The sequence below is a fragment of the Hibiscus syriacus genome, unplaced genomic scaffold (genome assembly GCF_006381635.1).
Source record: "Hibiscus syriacus cultivar Baekdansim isolate YM2019G1 unplaced genomic scaffold, ASM638163v2 tig00110647_pilon, whole genome shotgun sequence".
NCBI classification, from domain to species: domain Eukaryota; kingdom Viridiplantae; phylum Streptophyta; class Magnoliopsida; order Malvales; family Malvaceae; genus Hibiscus; species Hibiscus syriacus.
In genome coordinates this window covers 1,105,630-1,123,580 of record NW_024062811.1, presented here as the reverse complement: position 1 = coordinate 1,123,580, position 17,951 = coordinate 1,105,630, and the positions used below count along the sequence as shown (strand labels likewise).

At 36.8% G+C, this 17,951-nt stretch overlaps 2 protein-coding genes across 2 annotated transcripts; one reads left to right on the top strand and one right to left on the bottom strand.

Annotated features, from left to right (window-relative positions):
• Positions 1-1,077: 1,077 nt before the first annotated feature.
• LOC120137089 lies at positions 1,078-1,513 on the top strand. The gene has a single exon (XM_039152941.1). It carries the CDS (start codon positions 1,164-1,166, stop codon positions 1,500-1,502), a length of 339 nt encoding a protein of 112 aa, XP_039008872.1. The 5' UTR covers positions 1,078-1,163; the 3' UTR covers positions 1,503-1,513.
• Positions 1,514-14,634: 13,121 nt separating this feature from the next.
• On the bottom strand, positions 14,635-17,469 carry LOC120137079 (protein DETOXIFICATION 40-like). The gene is made up of 7 exons (XM_039152935.1): positions 16,930-17,469; positions 16,217-16,848; positions 15,723-15,779; positions 15,382-15,620; positions 15,190-15,308; positions 15,038-15,124; positions 14,635-14,944 (listed from the first exon to the last, which is right to left on the bottom strand). The coding sequence occupies exons 1-7, from the start codon at positions 17,287-17,289 to the stop codon at positions 14,876-14,878; spliced, it is 1,563 nt and encodes a 520-aa protein (XP_039008866.1). The 5' UTR covers positions 17,290-17,469; the 3' UTR covers positions 14,635-14,875.
• Positions 17,470-17,951: the final 482 nt, after the last annotated feature.

The following is a 17,951-nucleotide window of genomic DNA, read 5'->3' as shown; positions in this document are numbered from 1 at the left end:
AAAATAGTAAAAACGTTAAAACTAAAAATTGAACTTAGAAGACAGGTATAAGTCTTAATTAATGAGCATTGTATAGAGACTAGCAGATGCCTTTCTCTTTCCCCTACTGATCACTTTCTTAGTTTTCAAAGAAAATCAGAAATAATTTGTCCCTTTTTTTTTTCAATATATACTTTAGTCGATGGGTTATGAGCAAAATACAATCCATCGTTGGTAGGATGACTTGCAAAAGGGAAATGCCTTTTGATAATATAAAATAGGACAATAATTAATGGTTATCAAAGATGCTTCAAGACATGTCATGCCGGTGGAAACTTGGTCTGTTTTAGATTGGCTACCTTTGACTTTCACACATCTCTTTTCTGTCTGTCCCAACCCAACCAATAAAACACTGAAACTCAAATTTTTACACTCTTCTACTGTATTACTTCCAGATGTGGTGTCTCATCAATAGCTGGAGTGATCCAGCTTCAACAAATATTCAATTCAACCACTTGTTTCTTTTCATCCAGGATCATGATCAGAGTCGCTAATGTAAATTACATAAATAATCGGAATCACTATGTGATGAACTTGTTTTTACCTTGATTTACGACAGCATAATCCTGTTTTTACGGTAATTACATTCGTGAGAGGAAAACATTGAAGTTCTCATTAGGTCTAAATGCCATGGATTCATTGATGATATCACCTCATTGGATTCTATAATTGTCAACGATTTAAATATACTTAACGTGCCTGACTTAGGACATAAAACTTCGCCATAATCCATGCATTTGCTGAACTCATTTATTTCTTGTTTTTAAACTAAACCAAGAAACCAAACTAAACCTGATTTGGTGAAATCTGAACTAACCTGCATTCATTTAAAAGCTTGGTAATTAAGTAGTGGCATGCTGTTTCCTGAGCAGAACAGATCAGGTCAGTTTTCTCACTACGAAAAGGCCAGCTAATTAAAAACATATATTTTCTCCATTATGATTGTTATATTTAAGAAATTAATATTGATTCACATGTACAGCGTCATCACCATATGACTTGTTCAATTGCTTTGATACATACATCCCCCCTATAAATATTGCTTCAATCTAAAGTCTCATCTTGCTCTCTTTAACTCCCCTTCTTATAGTAGAATTCTCTCCGGAGAAACAAAACAAAACAAAATGGGGATTTTGAGGAGATCAAATGGATACTCAAAGGTGGATAAGGAAGACCCGGAGGAGTTAATTCATCGACGAGCTCAGTTCTTGATCTACAAAGTGATGGAGCAAGCGGATTGTAGGAGAAAACCATCGTTTATACGAATCAGATTGTGTAGGCTGAAGGTGAAGATCGGGGGGAAATTGAAGAAGCTAAGGAAGAGTGCGGTGGTTAGTATTTCGGCAGAAAGAATCGGTGTTTACAAGCAGCTTATGAATCAGTTGAAGACATGGCGACGATTGTTTAAACGTGCTACCCATCATGGCACCATTGCTACCCTTCCTCGTCCATTCTTCACTTGAAAACATAGGTTGCTATTGTATATACATTTTCCTTTCATATCTCGATCAAAACCAGAGTTTTAAGCAACTGTTTTGTAGCTTGCAGATTAATTTATGAGGATAAAGTTTGAGATTAACTCAAAGCCTGGACTACCAAAGAGGTTTTCCTTTGTTTGCAATTCGGGTTATAATTAAGTTGTGCTTGTCTAGATTTCAAAATAAGAGCGTGTTCCATTGATATGCTTCTAATTTTCTGATGAACACCAAAATAAATAAATAAAAAGGTGAGGGTTATCATTTTGTGGTCCTAATTCCAGCTATGTGCTTAGAAATGATAAAGATCCGAGCGCAATTTATGATTGACCCAAGCTGAGATTTGAGTCTCTACTCACATGGGTTTCAACTTTCAGCATTTTCTCTTATTTACTGAAATGTTGGCAATAAAGCAAGCAGGCACATTCAAAGCTTTGGAAACTATTGGTACCTAAGAGAGTGTTTCAAAGATCTAAAAACCAGACAAGTTCCCTACTTTTTCACATCATGCCGGACTGTCCTGATGAACTGTAATTTAATTATTGGTCGGCTCGATGACGGTGCCCAATCGGCTTGTGGTCAACCCAACTGCAACCACCTGGCCTATTAATGCTATTAAAAAAGTTAAAGTATTTTTTGTTGCCTATTTGGGTTCTTGAGTGGCTCATCGGAATCTGGTATTGTGTGATTCCGTGAATATGTATTTAATGTAACAATAATCAAAATGATGACTTAATTCTCTTGCTCTCATCATTCTTCATGCACTGCACACCTATTAAAACCACGGGATCACGTTAGTCTATGTCAAACTCACGTTTCTCAAGTCATTAGGCTTCGGCATTCCCATGTTTTTCGCTTCTCGTAGTTTGTCGATTACGTGATGGGTGAGTAGAATTTAATTAAAAAAAATAGGATAAAGTACACAAATGGTCCTCCGACAATATGATATTGTTTTATTAAGTCTTTTGACTATTAAAAGTTGCAAAATGATCCTCTAAGTATAGGGAGTTACTTTGTTGTGTCCCTTGATTATTAAAAGTTACAAAATGTTCACCCGACTATTCATTATGTTCCAAACTCGTCATTTTTCGTTAAAAATTTGACAGCAGTCTAAACTGTATGCTAACCTTATGCCTTAGATATGATAAAATATGATCTCATAATCTTAAACGACTATCATATCTCCGTCAAAATGTTAACGTCTGACTCAAACGATCATGAATATTTTTAGTGGAATAGGACGAGTTTGAAATATAACGAATAGTTGAGTGACCATTGTAACTTTTAATAGTCAAGGGACTCAATAAAGTAGTATCATATAACCGACATATCATTTTTGTACTTTACCCAAAAAATATTATTTTTAAAATTTTGAGTTATTCGAGTTAATTTTGAATTCGAATCGATTTAAATTTTGTAAAGTTCGAATAATAGAAAATAAAATGACATCATTTTGATATTTAATCAAGTAATTTGATTGTTTATGGTTTAATCCCTAATTTTATTGTTTCTCCGATCTATTTAATTTGAAGTCTATTTTTAATAAATTTGACCGTATGTTTCTCAATTAGGTTTATCCTTTCACCTAAATTCTCTATTTTTTTTTTTTAAGTTTCATTATATATATAAATATATCATGATGTAAATGGTCATCTATCTAGGGAATGAATCGAATCATTTCACATAAATAAGTGATCCCATTTTATTTCTATCAACTATATAATCTCTTTAAGCGAATACGTAATTGAAAGAAGAATAATGTGGAATCATTTGAGTACGCTTAGTCAACTGTTTTTTATGCTCAACAAATTTGTTCTTTAGGACCTCAATCAAGGAATCTTTCTACTGATATCCTATTCGAGTGTAAAAGAAGAAATTTGAACTTGAAAATGTCAGAATAAATTGATCATAATATAGGTTTAAGTAAAAGGCTAGAATAAATTGATTATGTAAAGGAAATATGATGGCTATCAAGAAGCATAAGCATTCTATTAAGAGAAAATAACCTCAGTGACCAAAAATCTCATATAATATACGATTTTAACCAACTTTTTCCGGATTTGCCAAAATGACCAACAAAATCGCAATGCGATCGCTAATTCGCAACGCGATCTCCATTATCGCAAATTCGCGTTGCATTTTCGCAATGCGATAGTTGAAAATCTCGTTGCGATGGTCTACAGTATCGTTGCGATTTTACCAATTCGCAATGCGAATAAGTAAATCGCAACGCGAATTGGGAAAATCGCAATGCGAATAAGTAAATCGCAACGCGAATTGGGAAAATCGCAATGCGATACTTACTATCGCAATGCGATAATACAAAATCGCAACGAGATACTTACTTTCGCAACGCGATACTGACTTTCGCAACGCGATTTACATAATCGCCATTCGTATTAACGCGTATTTTTTTTTTCAAATTCCAAACACGTATTTTTTCTTAATAAATCGGAAAATGAACCGTCCACAGTAATCGCAACTCATAACCTCAAACCCAAAAACACACACTCAGTCCCATCCATCTCTCACTCTCTACGGCGAAATCCGTACCCATCTCCGAAGATTTCCGTCCCCATCGCCGGCGAAATCCCTCACAACCATTCACAGTCAAAAAATCCCTCACAATCATTCAGAAATGGAAAATCAACCTACGAGGGTTAGTTTTTTTTTATTTTATTTTGAAATTTTTGCATTATTTTAGGTTTTTCATATTGAGATTGATGATAAGTTTACTGGTAATTTCAATAATAGATTAACCATTTCACTTAGATTTCTTATTAAATTCATTCGATTGCTGCCAATACTGCTAAACTGTTTAGCCTGTGAAGTTAGTATTGTCTTTGCTTTGTCTTTTGGTTGAAGTAATGCAGAAGAAAGAATAGTTTCGAGAATGAAAATCGCAACGCGGAAATAACTATCGCAACGCGAAACCAAAATCGCATTGCGATTTTCATTTCGCGTTGCGATTTTCATTTCGCGTTGCGATTTTTATTTCGCGGTTGCGATTTTCATTTCGCGTTGCGATTGTCTGGTCGCGATAGTCATTTCGCATTGCGATTCTCATTATCTCGTTGCGATTTTCATTTCAACCAAAAGACAAAAACAGTGTTGTAAATTTTAGTTTCAAGAATAAACTACTATTTATGTTTATTGTTTTGTTTTTGGTATATCTTGACAGTGTAATTTTTGGTATATCTAACTTGATATGTTATTGTTTTTTGTAGAAATTTTTTTCGGCTTCATTGACATTAAGGAATAAAGTTAGCCTAGCCACTACATTGCTTCGAAGCTTTCACCTGCACAAAGAAAATTGTTTGAAGAAACCTGCTTCGGGCCATGGCTTAGAGTACAGCATCCGGGTGGAGATGCTAGTTTGACCCATTTGTGGCTTCAGACCATGACTAGCGATCTACCCGACAGTATACAACGTGGTGAGGAAGAGATATGGTTTCATTTTCCACCGGCGTATACTTGTTTTGGGCGGAAGGAGTTCTGCTTAATCACTGGTCTACGATTCAGACACGATGATGTAGGCCGGTACACTCGTCATATCACCCGCCCATCATGGTTATCCAGGGTTTTTCCTGATGAGTCAATAGAGAAGTCGAACTTACACGTCGACGACATGAAGAAATTATTTAATAAGAAAGATGGTTTTACTCGGATGAATGACGTCGATGTTGTCCGAGTATGCCTTCTACTACTTTTGTATGCCGGCTTTCTAGGCAGAGAGGCCAGACAACCTATTCCTCAGGAGCTAATATTATTGGTAGAGGACCTAAATGCATGGAATCTGTTTCCGTGGGGTTCGTATATATGGAAAGCTACCTGGACTAAGTTGTCGTATGCCTTTGATGACCGCAAAATTTGGCTTGCGAAACTAAAACCTGTTGCGAACTTTGAAACTCGCATTGCGAGTCAGAATCGCGTTGCGAAAGGCAATCATTTGACCATCGCAATGCGAAATGCAAATCGCAACGATAGAATCGCAATGCGAAATGAAAAAGGCAACGAGGATTAACATGTATAAACTTTTAACAATTATTATTGAATTCTAGGTACTTAACCAAACATTTTCAAACCAAAAGGAGTATATATGTTAACAAAACTTGCATTTGACTTACCAATTAACAATGGACACTTTCATAACGCGGATGCAGGTAGGCAGCGTCTCGAATATATTGCTCTAGCCATATAATGCCAAAACCACAAGCCTACTGCAGCTTTATCTCTATCGGTGGGAGGTAAAAACTCTGTGCTTCCCGTCGTCAAACGCGCCAAGCAAAGGCATACGAGAGGACCACAATCCCCTCTGACTCCCGGCGATTGCTGTGGCGCGGTCTCGTCTCTGACAACTGTGACATTGAACTTCTTTGGCTTCTTGTGTCCAGAATGAGTCCAATACTTAATCCCATCCAAGAATTTAGCCAAATGAGAGCTCCATCCCTTGAAAATATCTCTCAAATCAGACAGTGATATGTAATTGATCATGCTGTCATACACTATTATCTTCAGGGATGGGAGCTGAAGTTGGACGAGAAGCCAGTGACGACGTTCCAAAACAGGGATAAACACCTGAAATCATAAGTAATAATTCATTTATTTGCGCACTTATTTATTAACACCTTTAAAAAATTTAAAAAATAAACACTAACCTTATCGACCTCCCACCATGCAGGATAAAGTTTAGCTTGTCCATTGCCCAACAAAAATGATTCATCTCGTTGATTCTTCAAGTGAACTGCGTGAAAAGCCGTCGGCATTATTGTATATAGCAAATTTTTTTTATTTTTCCTAAGCTTCCTTATTATTAGTAGACGTGACACCCACGCATCGATATGCTGTTTTATAAAAAAAATACATATATTAGTGAATTACATTAATTTTTAAACAAATTAATCAAAATCATATATAAGACAAATATAGTCTTACCTCCCCATCCAAATAGCCACTGTCTTCAACCCCTAATAGCACACCCCACCAAGACCGATCAAGCAACAAAAACATTTCATCGTTGAGTTTGCTGATGTCAGTGTAACACCCTTGGCTCCGCTCATGTAGATAAAAATCAACTGCGGTCTTAGCCCAAAGGGTATTATCCACAATTGTTTCCGGTAGTTGTCTCCTCTCCACTTCAGATACCGGAAGGGTACTAGCCGGTAACTCATACGAGAGCCAACTCTCATCCATCATGTCCGGAACCGATGGGGGTTTCTCAATACTTCGATATATTACCCCATATGAATCGGGCTCTGGAATGGTGGGAGGGACCTCTTCAACGATGACAGTGGCCACTTGAACGGTGGAGGGGGAATCTTGAGTGAGAATAGGGGCCTCTTGAACGATTGGAGGGGACTCTTGAGGGATGACCGGTGAGTCGGGCTTCTTCTTGCGGAGTCTTCGCACCATTGGGGTGAACGGAGACGTAATAGCACGTCCACGCCGTCTGATGCGTGAACTCCGTCGTGCAAGGAAAACCCGACGTAAAGCATCCACCTTATCGGGCCGCTAAAAAAAATTAATACATAAATCAGTAAATAAATAGACATGATATTAAACAAAGACAAATATGTTTCAAACTAGCATTGTATTCACCCAAATCATTATTCTATCATAGTTCACAAAATGCTCAGATAACATTCCAGAAGTAAGCACTTATATAAACATTTAAAAGGACAACATATATAAACATTCCAGAAGAAGAATAGTTTACTTTCGCAACACGAAACTTAAATTCGCAACGCGAAATGACTATCGCAACACGGAAATGGCTATCGCAATGCGAAATGAAAATCGCAACGACAAAATCGCAACGCGAAATGAAATCGCAACGACAAAATCGCAACGCGAAACACAAATCGCATTGCGATTTTCATTTCGCGTTGCGATTTTGTCGTTGCGATTTCATTTCGCGTTGCGATTTTGTCGTTGCGATTTTCATTTCGCATTGCGATAGCCATTTCCGCGTTGCGATAGTCATTTCGTGTTGCGAAAGTAAACTATTCTTCTTCTGCAAATTGAAACTTGAATGGATTGCATTACTTCAACCAAAAGACAAAAACAAAACCAAAAACAAATACTAACAAAAACAGATTGGCAGCAACCGAATGAATTACGAGTATGAAAAATCTTAAACTTACCTCGTTGCGTAGAGTATGAACCTCATTCTGCAACGATGCTACCATCTCACGTAGAGCGGCTACCTCACCGCGTAATGTAGACACCTCAACACGCCATGCACCATCGTCTTTGCGTAAAGTACCGACCTCCTCACGCAAGGCATTGACCTCATCACGTAACCCCTAACTCATCCCGTTGAGGTGGAGGTGGAGAACAGGGAGATAAACGTCGTGGCATCTTTGCCGGTCGCCTATCTTGCGGTGATGGTGGAGAAGAGGCTCGATGATGTGACAGAATAGGTGATGGCTGTCGTTGTGGAGGTGTATAGCCGGGTCGATCAGATGATGGCTCTGGGTGGGGTGATAGCTCTGGGCGAGGTGATGGCTCCCGAAGTGGAGGCTGCTCATCAACCGTTCCATCAAAAAAAACGCTTACTAGCTTGCCACCAATCAGTGTCAAGCTCAGCTTCCGTGGGTGTCAGCCTCTGTAGAGGAGTGTTGGCCTCCTAACAAATAAAAGCTCAAACAAAGTTAAATGTGTACTAGTAATAACTTGTTTATAAACATATGGTAGTATTTATGTTAACTTACATTATTTATTGTCGTATACCGTAGTAAATCTTCCCATTGCAAGGTTCGTTTCCTCTTCCAGGAAATAGCCCTGGGAATATTATTTGAAGTTTTTATTGCATATGTCTTCATGGCGGGAAAGGCCTCAAATATCCAAATCTACAAACAATATAATAACAAACATTAGTAATTGTTAAATAATTACTTATAATTTTGGAAACATTATATAAAAATTCTTACCTTAAAGGCCCAAATAAAGCCTGTCAAAGTGTATTTGGAACCATCGCCATGCAAACTTTTTCGATCATCCAAGGCAGACGATAACTTATTCCATGTAGCTTTCCATAAATACGAGCCCCACGGAAACAGGTTCCACGCATTTAGGTCTTCTACCAATTTGATTAGATCATTTGGAATAGGTTGTCTGGCCTCTCTGCCTAAAAAGCCGGCATGCAAAAGAATTAGAAGGCATACTCGGACAACGTCGACATCATCCATCCGAGTAAAACCATCTTTATTATTCAAAAATCTTGTCAGGTCTTCTACGTGTAGACTCGGCCTCTCCAGCTCAGGAAAAACCCGGGATAGCCATGATGGGCGGGTAATGTGTCTAGTGTACCGACCTACATCATCGTGTCCGAAGCGTAGACCGGTGATTAAGCAAAACTCCTCCCGCCCAAAACACGTATACGCCGGTGGAAAATCAAACCATATCTCTTCATCACAACGTTGTATAGTCTCTGGTAGATCTCTAGTCATGGTTTGAAGAAACAGGTGTGTCAACATCGCATCTCCACCGGGATGTTGTACTTTCAGCCATGGCCCGAAGCATGTATCCTCAAACATTTCTTTGTGCAGGTGAAAGCTTCGACGCAATTGTTTTGGCCAGGCTGACTTTATTTCTCAAGGTCAATTGAGCCGAATAAAAGTTCTACAAAAACAATAAACATACTAAATTAGATATACCAAAAACTACACTGTGAAGATATACCAAAAACAATAATAAACATAAATAGTAGTAGTTTATTCTTCAAACTTAAATATGCAACACTGTGAAGTAATCGCAACACGAAAATGACTATCGCAACGAGAGAATCGCAACGCGAAACTAAAATCGCGTTGCGATTTGCATTTCGCGTTGCGATTCTTGGTTGATTTAATAAGCAATCTAAGTGAAATGGTTAATCTATTATTGAAATTACCAGTAAACTTATCATCAATTTCAATATGAAAAACCTAATAATAATGCAAAAATTTCAAAAAGAAAATAATTAAAAAAACTAACCCTCGTTGGTTGATTTGGTTGATTTTCCATTTCTGATTGTAAGGGTGGCTCTGAGAGATTTAGATAGACGGATTTCGCCGGAGATGGGGACGGATTTCGTCAGAGATGGGTGAGAGAGTGAGAGATGGAGATGGGACTGAGTTGTGATTTTAGGTTTTAGGTTATGAGTTGCGATTACGGGATATACTGTGGACAGTTCAGTGTTCCAATATATTAATATTCATGTTTGGAATTTAAAAATAAAATACTTGGCCAGGATACTAATGGCGCTTTGAAAATCGCATTGCGATTATGTAAATCGCATTGCGAAAGTCAGTATCGCGTTGCGAAAGTAAGTATCTCGTTGCGATTTTGTATTATCGCATTGCGATAGTAAGTATCGCATTGCGATTTTCCCAATTCGCGTTGCGATTTACTTATTCGCATTGCGATTTTCCCAATTCGCGTTGCGATTTACTTATTCGCATTGCGAATTGGGAAAATCGCAACGATATTGTAGACCATCGCAACGCGATTTTCAACTATCGCATTGCGAAAATACAACGCGAATTTGCGATAATGGAGATCGCGTTGCGAATTAGCGATCGCATTGCGATTTTGTTGGTCATTTTGGCAAATCCGAAAAAAATTGGTTAAAATCATATATTATATGGGATTTTTGGTCACTGAGGTTATTTTCTCTTCTATTAAATCCATAGTGAGAAGTTGGATTCTTACGATCCAATTACTGAACAAGTGATTTGGTTTTCTCTTAGGTACACCTGACTGATGTTGTTGTTGGGCTTATAATGAAGTGCTTGCTACTGAATTAAACTTTATTCTTTTATTTTTATTGAATAAATTATAGAAATAGGAAAATAAAGGGAGTCAGGATTTGCGAATTAATAATAAATAATATTGAAATAATAACGTAGAAAAAAAGGTTAAGATTTTAGGAAAAATTAGAAAAATATTGTGGGAGGACAAAAAATTAGGAAATTGCGGCGAGTGAAAAATTATTTAGGGATCTATGATATTTGTTGTAATAATTTACATTTGAGAGATCACGAGTTTCAATTAATTATATTTTTATTATAATTCGTCACAAGAGTACGACAAATTTCATAGATGAAACCATAAAATATATTTTTTTATTAAATTTGTCACGAATGTCATGAAAGAGTGACAAGTTCTAAATCATTGTAGCAAATACTATAGATCACTAAATAATTTTTTACCACATATATTTTAAATTATTTTTGACGTCAACATTATTGTGCTAATTTTGCCTAAGTTTGTGTGTGTATATCAATTATATTTATTAGGCTTAAGTATACAAAATGTATTCGATATATTTACGTTTTTCTAGTTTAGTGTCTAACGTTTATTTTGTTCTAGTTTAGTGCCTAGCATTTCATTCCGTTACTCAAACTAGGTCAAACCTTGACGGCCATTAATTCATTAAAAATGCCTCCTCACATATTTTTTTAATATTAAAAAAATCTCGCCGTGCTCTAGTCATCGTTGCTCTCCCTTCTTCCCCCTTAATGAGGTTGTTGAGCTCAATTCTTCAAAACCCAGTTCCCACCTGACAACTCCCTGTTCTGCTTCTGGTACTGTTCGATGACCTTTTTTCTCTCGCCAACTTTCAGTTTCAGAATGCAAGGATGATTTTGGCATTCCTCTTCTTACCTCTACTCGCATTACTTTAGTTTGACCGCCAAAATCCTGGATCACATTTGCTCAGGGACATTGTTCCCCTTCTGCATGGAGCAGCAGATTTTTCATCGAATTCATCATGCTTTTTATTCGACTGTGTCCCCATTCTACTACCACTTGATGGTTGTCCTGAAGGATTCCACCTACCAGAATAGTTCTTCTCGTCCTCGCTACGTTTCATCTTATCTGCAGCAGAACTTCTTTTATTGTCTTTTGTCTGTGAAGTAGAAACCTTCTTATATTTATGAGAAGATAATGCATTGCCACCACACTCCTTGTTCAATCTATCCTCACTATGGGAACGTTCTACAGTATGCTTCGCATTTTCAGCAGAATGGGAATCAACATTGAGCACATGGCTATTCCCCAACCAAGAAGAAGGTTTACTCCTAATGCTGATTTTGCAAAGAGAATCTTTATCCCCATAAGCCAAGGCAGAAGATTTATGGGATCCAGGGTTAAAATCAACTGACACTTTCTCTTTCGTTTCTACACCAGATTGAGCAAGCTCAAAAGTGGCTTCTCCATTCCTACATCTTCCAAGATTGCCACTTGCCACTTGAAGGAATGCCACAATTTTCAGCATCCTTCCCTGAACCAGTAGTTGATGCAAGCTTTTCTGGATATGAAGTCCTCATTGGTGATGAAGACACTGATTCAACCGGTGAACCCCTTGCTTCTTCAAAATTTCCTCTGGTTTTACGAGAACCGGAAACCTTTGAAGAACTAGAAGTTGCCGGTATCAAAATTCGTCCAGTTCCAGAATCCCTTCTCGACGAATCAAGGCCATCCAATTCATTTTGAGATGAAGACTTTTTCTTGTGCTTACTTTAATTTCTGGTTCCCATCAATACATTGGATGTCCACAATGCCACCAATCAAATGATCCATACTTTTCCTGTTTGGTGTACTGTCACCATCATTTCTTTTCATTCCTAGAACCACTCTCACTACTTTCTGCCTTCATGCACAACTCGTTCCCATTTTGACATTTTGAATAATTGAGCTCAGCAACCTCATTAAGGAGGAAGAAGGGAGAGCAACGATGTTCATAGCACGACGAGCCTTTTTTTTAATATTAAAAAATATGTTAGGTGACATTTTTAATAGGTTAACGGTCAAACTTAACTGTCCGTCACGACTTTACCTATTTTAAGAAATAGAATGAAACGTTAGCCATCATACTGGAACTAAATAAACGTTAGACACTAAATTAAAAAAACTGACATAAATTGGGCACCTTTTGTATACTTAAGCCTATTTATTAATTTGTTATTAGGCGTGGAGTTTTACTTGTCGGATAAATTAATAGTTTAATAATAACTTTAAATTTATATGTGTGTGATTTCTATAGATAGAAAACTAAGTTATATTATGAAAAATGTTAATTTAATTAATTATATATATACATATATTTGATAATAAGGGATATAAGTATATATCTATTGATGTGAAGTTTTAACCATTTTAAGAAGATAAAATTAAAAACAATTTTAGGGATCAAATAAAAGTTTTAAAAGTTCAAGGAGTTTAATGATAATATTCCCAAATTCATTGGTCATGATCCTCCCAAATCGTTCCGCTTCTGCCACTAAGCCTGATGAATTTACTGCAGGGTTCTTCAAGGCTGCTTGGAGTATTGTTGCAGATAGTATGACTATTGCCATCCAATATTTCTTCAGAACATCCAACATCCTTCCTGCATTTAATTCTTGGTTTCAAGTGTCAAAATCCTGATAAACTCAAAGATTTTCAGCCAATTTCGTGCAACTCCACAATCTATGAATGTGTAACAAAGATGATGGTAAGAATGATTACTTGGTTTCTGTTAGACTTAGTTTCTCCAAGTCATTCAACTTTTATTCAGGGGAAAAATCACCAATAATTATTTGTTAGCTCATGAACTACTTAAAATATTTTAAAAAACAATTATTCCCTAAGTGTACTCTTAAAGTAGATTGACAAAAAGTTTTCGATTCGATCAGTAGATCTTTTATTCTCAATATACTTATTGTAACGGGATTTCCTAGTAAGATGATTCAGTGGATTGAGCCATGTATCACTTCTAGGTTTTCAATTTCACTCATTGGATGATTGTAAAATACTTTAAAGGTGCCACGGTCATTAGGTAGGGAGATCCACTCTCTCCATACCTATTTGCCATAGTGATGGATTTTCTCTCGAAGTTGTTTTATTGTGTTGTCGTTCAAGGGATTTTTAAATTTCATGCTAAATGTGCAAAGGTAAAAACTAAATCATCTTTACTTTGTTGATGATCTGATGGGATTTTTATGGTGTTGTTTTCTCTGTAAATGATATGGGGAAGGAAGTTAAAGAAGTTGTGCAAATCAAATTACTTGGGAAAATTATTAATCCAGTGGATCATGGAACTATGTATCTTTGTGTAGATTAGAGAGTTACTGATTGTAGATAGTTCTCTTGTATCCTTTAATTGTTTTTTAAGAGCTGTTTTAGTTGTTCTTTACGGTTGCTGTACATTGTAGCAGTTAAATTGCTTTGGATGGAAAGAAATTTCATTCTTATCCCGATAAAAACAAAATAAGTTCCAAATTATATATTTTTTCCCTTTCAGTTGATTCTGTTGGGTTTGAAATCTTAAATTTGGGTATTAAAATTTGTGGGCTTGAACATTATTGGATATTGGATTAGAGATATATATATTAAACATTAAAATTTTAGTTAATTAATTTTATTTTTAAATTGCATTAACTATTGTTAAAATTAGTTTTAATTAATTTGTGAGTTCCAAAAAAAAAATGGAAAAAGTTAAAATCCGGATGCCTAGTCATGTAAATAACCGAATGAATATGAACGATGATATGTTCATGTTCTTTCATTTAAATTTAACCGAACAAATGAATGAACATGAACAACTAAACGAACAAAATTTCTTGTTTGTATTCATTCATTAAGAAATTTAATTTGTTCATGTATGTTCATGTTCATTTGTTTGAATGATATACAAATACAAACAATGAATATAAAATTAATTGAGTTTATATTTGAGAAGAATTTTGTTTCTTTTCAAATAATTTTAAGATTTATATTTTCTTTAATTGATTTGAGTATTTTTTTATTTAGGTTTAAAATTAATTGAGTTTTAAAATATTAATGACTTTAAGGTTAAAATTTATTAAGTCTTTATATTTTAAACGAGTCTGAAGAACATAAACAAACGAACATAAATGAACGAAGATAAACAAACGGTTCTCTAACATTGACTAACGTAAATGAACAAACGAACCTTTTGTTCGTGTTCGTTCATTTAATTAAACGAAAATAACATCTTGCTCATGTTCGTTCGTTTAATAAATAAACGAACATAAACAAACTTTCCGTAAAACGATTAACTAAAAGTTGAGTTGGTTTACATGACTACGCATGCCACTTGGACTGTTTTGTTAAGTAATTTGCATCCAAATTCCAAATAGCAGGAAGAAGTTTATACAGAAAAACCGAACAGGGAACATAGTTTATTTTACCTTATTTCAAAAGGTTATATGGCACATGAAAAAAAAATCATCAGAACTGCTCGTAGCTGGTAAACAAACCATTTGATGGTAGTAGGAGCACCATGTCTTGGTAGGTTTAATTGTATTTATGGGGTCGTCCCAATTGTGGGGGACGCCTATTGGTTGTCAATATAGTTTGTGGTGGGTGGAGAGTTATTGCAAAGCTTGATGAGGTGGCTTCTTGTCTTCCCATATGTCTAGCCGCCACCTGGCATTCTCCACCTGAAATTTCGGTAGGTGGTTCATCAATTACGAGGGGACATAGTTTGTAAACAAATTTAGACGATCGAATTCGAATGTTTCGAAAGGACTTGCCTCTCTATTCCAATCTGTTGTGAATGTAACCCATAATAAGATGAGGGTTTGCATCATTGTTCCTCCTATCATCCCGGACCATATTCCCTGCTCAAAGACGCAGAAAAAGATTATTTTATTTACCGAGTGCCTTAATTCAAGCAAGACTTTACCTTTGCACCCAGGTTGTACTTAAAGCCAAGAACACATCCCACTGGGATCCCAACAACGTAATAGCATCCCACGTTTACATAGGCTACAAATGCTTGCCATCCACATCCAACAGCCACCCCTGCATACATCAGATTCTCGTTTCATTTTCCCAAACTTGTAACCTCGAATCTGAAGCATGGGGATTTTCTTACCAGACAAAACAGGTTGAATCCCATTAAGAATAAGAGTAACAGCCAAGAATGGGCAGAGCTCCGACACTGCATTGGCCACCGTCTCGCCTTCGGTAAATGCATAGCTTATAACATCTCGTAGAGCTAAAACGATGATAGCTTCCACAACAGCAATGATGAAGGAAACCAAAGTCACAACCGTAACCGTGAATGCCGCCGACTTGGGATGTTCCGCTCCCAGCTCGTTGCTGACCCTAACACTGTTTTAACGGCAACAGAAACACTTGCAATATTTGAGTGATATTAAAGGGACTACTTATTGATTGTTATTTTTCTAATGGGGTTGTAAAAGCGTGACGAACCTTGCAGCTGCATTGAACCCAACTGAAATCATGAACATCAACCCATTTATAGCCATGCTGCACCCATAGCAAATGACCAAATTAAAAACGTAGAAGCGATAGGAAAAGTGGAAAAATGATTAGGCTGTGTTTCACGACGTAATAAATTTCATGGAATTTAGTGTAACAGAGAAAATACCATATAATCCTTTGGCGGTAAAAATGTTTAGGTTTACGCTTCTACTATTCCTTCTTTTTCACTCTTCGGTGAGAAGGCGTTCCACTTCCTTACTTCATGTACTGTTGTTTCATTATGTTCTTTATTTGGAAACTTGATTAACAAGCTAAACTAAAAGAAAATTACTAGCTATAACGACTGTGGTTAACAAGTTGAAGTAAAAGACAAATGAACCGTTATCACTAGCTATAATGTCTGTGTAATTGGAGTCACTGGATTTTCTGAATGATACGATCATTTTGGTAATATCAAGGAATAGACTTTCCAGGTATCTTACCAAATAGAAAGGGAGTCCAGTGCAAGCTCAGGATTCTCCAACAAACCAGCGATCAAAACAAGTATCTGAAAGTACCAAGTCTCCAAGCACAGCATGACGGCGGAAGCAGCCGATAGTTTCAAGAAGTCCCACAGCCCAGAAAAGGCCTTCAAACTCAGCCCAGACCATGTAAGCTTACACTTGTCGCTCGTCTTGATATACACCATCTGGGCCACCACAATTATCCACCACGACAAGCTGAGCACCAGAGAAGCACCTATCAACCCCATACCAATCTTGTATACTGCCAACCAACTTAGCAAAAGGTGCACCACAAGTGTGGCAGCTGATATGTATGCACTCGGAATCACAATACTTTGGGATTGAAGAAACTTTTGTATGGGAAAGTTCACAGCGTAAGAAAAGATTTGTGGGATCAAACCATAGACAAAAACGGCAGCCGCAGACGCAACTTCCGCAGGTTCGCCTAGCAAGATCAAGATTGGCTTAGAAAACACATAGACCAACATCAGTGGAATCCCTGTCAACGTAAGGACAATGGTTGATCTCTGAAGATAAACCCCTAACATGTCGTATCTAAGCGCCCCATAAGCTTGTCCGCATAGGGTCTCTACAGCACTCCCCATTCCTAGCTGCAAAACGTTAGTTACCCTAGCCTAGTTAGATAAAGTGACGGGTCCATGTCAAGAATAGAGTAGGTTAAATTTTAGTACCATGAGGCCATAAGCAAGGAGTTGAATACCGCTGTTGCCAAGCGAGGCAGCGGCGAGCTCAAGATTGCCTAGATGACCACAAAAGACACGAGTGGATAAGGACATGGCGTTATTGATCAAATACACGAAGACCGCCGGTGCCGCCAGGCTGAAAAGCAACTTCATTTCAATCAACGAAGCCAATCGGAGACGCTTGAAGAAAGGCAGCTCCGTGTCTGACAAAACTTCCTCGAGCCTGGGATCGACTTCATGGCCATGACAAGTTCCTGATGAGCTGTGTGAGGTCGGCTGTTGCTGATGATCATCATCATGCGTGGAATTATTCAGGATTGGCTGATTAAGCTCCTGTTGGGAATCCATGGTTTTTCCTATCAGTTATAAGTTTGGTTGATTGTATTCAGAGAAAATATTAATTGATCTTCAGGGAAATTGTATGGAATTAGAGATTATTGTTGTTGATATTCATATAGGGTTTTGTTTGCAATGAAGTGATGTATGGTGGATGCCAGTTGCCATTGTCAGGATTCTTTCCTGATCGTTTTATGGCTGGATGAATGAATATTAATGAGATAATAATACTTCCAAAAACGAATCCCACTTTCTTCCGCAACCCATGTTACTACTGTACATATACGGTTAATTGGTAGCTTGAAAAAACTTAATTAATTAGCATAATTTTTTATAATTATATAGTAATAATATAATCATAACTAACTTTGATATTTTCTTATACATCTATATATATATATATATATATATATATATATATATATATATATATTACTGGTTTACATAATTTTTAATCATATCATAAATATGACGATCAGAGGAAGGCAGAAATCGTCCGAACAGTTAATTGTTCAAATTTGCCCAGGAAAGGAATACGGTAATTAGTTCGCAATTTCCCTTTCCCCGCGGCTTTTGTCTTGCTTACCACACCATCCAAAAATATATGTACGGTTATACCATTTATTTTTGCAGATCATCAACCGACATAACATCACTTTTAGAAACAATGATCG

Excerpts from the sequence above, each read along its gene's own strand:
- LOC120137089 (XM_039152941.1), top strand. The coding sequence starts at position 1,164 with ATGGGGATTTTGAGGAGATCAAATGGATACTCAAAGGTGGATAAGGAA.
- LOC120137079 (XM_039152935.1), bottom strand. The coding sequence starts at position 17,289 with ATGGATTCCCAACAGGAGCTTAATCAGCCAATCCTGAATAATTCCACG. Across the intron at positions 15,780-16,216 it reads CTGGACTCCCTTTCTATTTG|CATGGCTATAAATGGGTTGA; the intron begins GTAAGATACCTG and ends CTATGGGTGCAG. Across the intron at positions 15,621-15,722 it reads GGGTTCAATGCAGCTGCAAG|TGTTAGGGTCAGCAACGAGC; the intron begins GTTCGTCACGCT and ends CCGTTAAAACAG.